The 6,000-nt window shown below is 29.3% G+C and overlaps 1 protein-coding gene across 1 annotated transcript; it reads right to left on the reverse strand.

The window, feature by feature from the left end:
* Positions 1–558: 558 nt before the first annotated feature.
* Positions 559–3,020, reverse strand: LOC132944618 (uncharacterized). Its single transcript, XM_061014063.1, has 2 exons — positions 1,950–3,020; positions 559–1,839 (listed from the first exon to the last, which is right to left on the reverse strand). The coding sequence occupies exons 1-2, from the start codon at positions 2,340–2,342 to the stop codon at positions 1,291–1,293; spliced, it is 942 nt and encodes a 313-aa protein (XP_060870046.1). The 5' UTR covers positions 2,343–3,020; the 3' UTR covers positions 559–1,290.
* Positions 3,021–6,000: the final 2,980 nt, after the last annotated feature.

Below are 6,000 nucleotides of genomic sequence, written 5' to 3' on the forward strand. Positions count from 1 at the left end.
CAACAACCAACAGTTCATGAGACAGGAAACAAATACCATATTTCAGAACAAAGCTGAGCATCTGACAGCCATTGGGATTGGACTTCCAACCAAACATGGATATTATCAAGTTTCAAAACAAAAAAAAAGGTGCTAGTGGGGGGTACCACTTTGCTGTACAGGAGGTGTCTACTGACTAGCATAGACAACAGACATAATAGAACTCTATTATGTCTATGGTACCTAAAGGAGTCACTGCAACGGATGTGTTGAATTTGAATTCAATGATGTAAAATCATTGTATACAAAAAACGATATTGAACGAAGATGGTCTGACAGTCTATATTACTAAATATATTTTATAATATTAATGATATTAATGAATTTCTTTTACTGTTTGATATATTTAGTAATACAGTAAGTAGGTTCAATTAATTTTTTCCGAAAAAATTTAATTTGAAAACATCATAGTGTGTATAAAATATAATATGTATTTTACAATTTTCATAATTATTTATAATTAAAATTACATTTTATTTTATAATTAAAATATATTAGTTAGTACAAAATGCTGTCAAATTTAATAAAAAACAGTCTTAATAAAATGTATTATGTAGTCTAATATACCAAGGAAAAAAAATATGTATACAATTTAATTACTAAAACAAAATTGAACTTATAAAATTCCATCTTAAATAAGATCAAAATGATATGTTATAAAGGTTTAAATAAAAATATAAAATATATATCAGTCTTAATTATATTTGTCATAATGTTTGAGAATCAGTTTTAAACATAATATAAGCTTAAACTACAGATTTAGTCTTTTTTGAACACTTAATTTATACATAAAAAGTAAAAAAGTAAAAAATACAATTCAAATTGTGGTTATGAGATACAAATTAACTGTGTAGATTAAACATTATAAAATTGTATTATCATATTATATTAGTTAATGTAAAATTTAGTCTTTTAAAAGAAATTTAGTTTTCCAATTTATAAAATACAAACTTAAGCCAATGAGATATAGATTAGACTAGAATAATAATTTTTTTCTACTGTTGACCAAAAGTTAAATTTATATTACAACAAAAATAATTGTGTAACTAATAAGGTAAAATAAGTCTTATATTTGGACTATATTTTATACTAATTTTAATAAAATATATATTATTGTATTCCCACTATAAGTATATTATTTGAAATAAAATGTATTACACAATATAGGTACTTATTATTATCTAAAAATAAATCCCTTTTGTTTCAATAGTTGGTCATGTTATTATATTATCATATTAAACACATAATCATTTAAAGCAACTCAATGGGTTCATCATGCTTACGATTAGTTAAAAGAATTTCTGGCACATCTTCATCATGACAAGTTTCTGGGCTATATTGGTTTTTCTTAGATATTTCTTTTATGTATGGGTATAGTGAATGCAAAAAGAATAATAAATGTAACAGATTTTTCATAATGAACACTGAGGCATTTTGATTGAACACAATCCACATATACATCCGTATCCCCAAAAAAGGCATTTGAACTAACATTAAATGCATGAAATTATAACATACTGGTTGCGGAAGTCCCATTGGCTTGGTATCAACGTCAGGCTGAGATACATTATACAGTACCCATAATGGTAACATAAAGTTTAAAAAGGCTGTAATGTAGATCAAGTACTCCAAGTACCCAATTTTAACGTCTGATGCTATGACTATCGATAATATTTCAACAGAATCAAAAATCTCAATGATGCACGCATTTGTTGGCCATTTATCACGATCTACTTGCCGTCCAAAACATTCAGCACTTATCAACAAATAAAATACAATGCCGGAAACACCAATGAGCAACTAAAAAAAAAAAAACAAATGTAACATTTTTAAAATTATTTAAGATATATCAATGTATCATATTATTATATTACAATGGCGTAATAGACTATAATCAATAGGTATTTTACCTTGAGCATTTGTGGTCCCATGAAATCATCGTTGGAGACCAACGAGATGACATTGTTGGAGAAAATCATTACAATCTTGCTGAATAATACGGTCACATACGTTGCCCAGGTGATACAGTTTAGGTACACGGGATACTTGGCTTTGCATTCAACTAGATCTCCTGTCTTCTTACTACGTTCATATTTGTATTCTCTGTAACAGTTGAGGAAAGTATGGTAGAACAGTAATGTCAACACTATGTTGAGCACCAGGAACAGTGTGTTTGGATATCTGGAGTACCATGTGTCTTGGAACACAACCATGACATAATAGTCCAGACTGAAGAATTGCAATATCTGTAGGGTAAACAACGCCCCCGCGTCCAAAATGAAAATGGTTCGCGTCTTATTCATCTTCAAAGTTGCCGAAGGAATCCAGTTTGTACTGCTATGCCACCGATCGGACGGGCAATGGTATAGGAACCGTTGATACAGTCGTGATTTCCGAACAATGTCCAATAGTTCTGAGGTTGAATAATAATTGTTGATTAACACTAGCCACCAGGTTTTAAATTAACAGAAGTGTGTCAATAGCAATGCGAGTTTCGGTTCGCATTTATTTCGAACACGAAAAAGCACGATGATAAGTCATAAAACAGAATGTATCATATTATTATTATCATCATCATAATAGACAATAGACATCAACGGGGAGACAATAATATAATGCTGACTGCAACCGTGAACCGACTACTGAGTCACTATACTCAGTAACTCACTGTAACATACAGCATAAAGAAATAGTATTATTCTTTATAGTTTAAACTGTGACTACACAGCACACACTATAGGTACACTACTTCACTACTACAGAGTACAGTATTGTTCTGTGCCCTGCGGTAGTATTACGATGACAACAACTGACCAATGACCATAGATAACATAATAAAAACTGTCAAGTGGCAGTACAATGTATAAGTGGAATTATATAACTTATTGTTTTATTGTTATTGTTAAATTGTGTATATTTTGCACATTTGCACCTCGTAAGTTATAACTTATAAGTACTTTAGTACCACACTACAACACGATGTAAATAATATCGTGCACCAGTGGCGTCCGCAGGGGGACGCTAACGGGCTGAAGCCCCCCCCCCCATTTACGTATTATTATTACTTAAAAAAAATAAATATTTATCAATTTTCAACTGTCAACTATAGTAAGCAAGACGTAAATTTCATAAACGTCTTACCAGAACGAATTCATTTTTGAAAATCATTGTATTTGCATTCCAATTTTCCTAAAATTATCTGTAATTTTTCGGATAAAGTATGTTATGAACTACTTGTATGAAAGACCTTATATTCAATTTTCTAATCTTAGCTTATACACATTTAATATTTTATAAGTTTTGAACTACAAATTAACTGTGGTTTTGAAGAAATTTGAACTTTAAATGCTTATAAAAAATAACAATGATGCCTATGTTAATATTTTAGCTATAATAAAAACTTACGTTTAACATTTTTAAGCTTTTTGACCGGATAAATAATTTTTTATTGACATTTACAGAAAAAAAAAATGTTAATTAATCAAATACAATCCAAGTGAGGACGGTATAACCAAGCTGGTAACCAAACAATTTTAATACATTTTCATTTTTTCTACAATTATTCTAAAAACCACTGAGCATTTTCAAATTTGACCTCTAAAAGTACAATTTGGTTCCAAAAACATTCATCGGGCATCGAAGTTAATGATCAGAGCATTTTTTCTACCGGAAAAGTTGAGAAGTTACAAACATTTTAAAATATCTCAAATAAACGTCTCCAATTATTAGACTGGACAAAACAAAAATAAAATCGTAACTAATTTTCAAGCTCCCCCCCCCCCCCCATTGAAAAATCCTGCGTACGCCAATAGATAATATAAGAATTATATTATCTATGCTTACGCCACTTTCGTGCACTACAATGTAGCGGTGTTTTGGAGCTGCAATAGCATAATAATATATAAAATTCTGATTTAGCGTACCTATACCCTTAATACCCTATGGCCTATAGTATATACTAAGGCCTTATACAATATTACTATATTTTTTTTTATATTATAGAGATACCTTCAAAATTAATCAAGGATAAAAATAAAATACTAATTGCTTACAAAAAAAAAATTTAGATTCTGTTTCTTTTTATTTTTTGTGTGTACACGATAAACCGTAGATACATGACATTTTCACTGAATGTTTATATCAGAATTTTCTATACACGATAAAATTTTCAAAATATTTTGACTTGTTGTGAGCTGTTTATGGCCATATTTATTTTCCAATTTTTTTAAGTTTTATTTTCTATAAATTCCAAATGTTTTCTATAAATAATCACAAATTTTTTTATAAGCATTCAATGTTCAAATGTTGACAAAACATCCAAAAATCACGAAAGTGTGCAAATTATTTTGAGAAAGAAATTCATAAAAATTTTTCTTTTTAAATCTAAGATACAAAAATATTTCTATGTACACTGGAGTAATGCTAGGCAGGACATTCAATCTTCTCCAGTTGCATTTCATAGGTAATTTTTATTCTTTTCAGCATCAAAAAAGTTCTTTCCGGTGTTGCCGTAATAACTGGCAAAGTTGCTAGAACTTTTATTAAAATGAAATATTTGGAAAAAAATATTGGTTACAGTTTGAATATGCTACGAGTATTTCAGATAATTCTAATATTGGTTGATCACACCATTTCCTTTTCCAAAGTTTTGTAAAGAAATTCATTATAGTGTTTTATCTTGTTGCCATTTCAAACAAATTAATTAAAAATTAAATACAAATTAGAAATTACAATTGTAATTATAACATGTAAATCGTAGACTAAATGTCAACTAAAAGTTGAAAATGAATATTGCCCGTGAAAAAAAGTTTCAACTATTTTCATATACTATTAAGATAAGATTACTAAAATACTAAGAACTAGTTCCTTGTCGATCACACATATTCTGGTGGTAATGTATTATAATATTATCAATAAATCCGATTGATACACCCGAACATATTGCAATTTGGTTTTTATTTTAATAAGAAAACATTTTAATTTATAAATTATAAATGAAAAAGCTGTATCTATTAAAAAAAAGGTCAATTAACCAATTAATAATCTCTGTAAAAGAAGGGAGTTTAATAAGTTTCTTAAATTTGTCATCTGTTTTAATGGCTGATTTCTAGCATAGTTCACAGTACATAATACAATTTAAAAAAAGTGCTGTGGAAGTAGTAATTTTACTGAAAGTAGAAAAGGTAAATGTATTGTACATTAATACCTACCTAAAATAAGATTTTTAGGATAGAAAAATTGCATTTTACTATTCTGCCAGCAAGGGAAGATGCTGAGAGGATATTCATGTAGAGAAAGCAGAATAGCAGAATCTTAAATTAATAATTAAATAAAAATAACGAAAATCAAAATTTATTTATGCTTATAAATAGCTTAAAAAGAGTCAAAATTATATGGTGTAAAGAAAATGTTAAAGCCCCTACACACAATATGATCTGGTCTGGCCGACAGATAGCCTGATCAAATCAGGTGTTGTGTACAGACGACATGACTTCTGCACAACTTGGTCAGATGAATTTTAATTCCACTAGTGCAGTAGTGTTCTGCGACTGTATGACGATTCGCTTTCGTTTGACCACAGTTTCGTAATCACAAAGACAAATTACAATAAACAATGGCTTCGGTGACAAAACACCAAAAAATTGGAATTGCTCTTACAGCATTATCTTTAACATTTGAGCATGTAAAGAAGAAAAGAAGAATGGAGGACAAAAAATGGCTAATAGAACGAAAGAAATGAGCCACATAATTTTACTCAAAGAACTGGATGGCGATGATTTTCGTAATTATTTAAGGATGGATTACGATTGTTTCAATGAATTATGAAATTTAGTGAGTCCATTGATCTTGAAACAAAACACCCATATGAGATAAGCAGTAAGTGCTGAAGAACGACTTGTGGCCACACTTAGGTATTTGGCAACAGGTAGAGATTATGCCGATTTGAAATTTAGTACAGCA

This window comes from Metopolophium dirhodum, chromosome 5 (genome assembly GCF_019925205.1).
Source record: "Metopolophium dirhodum isolate CAU chromosome 5, ASM1992520v1, whole genome shotgun sequence".
Classification (NCBI taxonomy): domain Eukaryota; kingdom Metazoa; phylum Arthropoda; class Insecta; order Hemiptera; family Aphididae; genus Metopolophium; species Metopolophium dirhodum.

What these genes read in the sequence shown, in the direction of transcription:
- LOC132944618 (XM_061014063.1), bottom strand. Translation starts at nt 2,342, where the DNA reads ATGAATAAGACGCGAACCATTTTCATTTTGGACGCGGGGGCGTTGTTT. An exon ending in TGGGACCACAAATGCTCAAG is followed by an intron (nt 1,840 to 1,949) that starts GTAAAATACCTA and finishes TTTTTTTTTTAG; the next exon opens with TTGCTCATTGGTGTTTCCGG.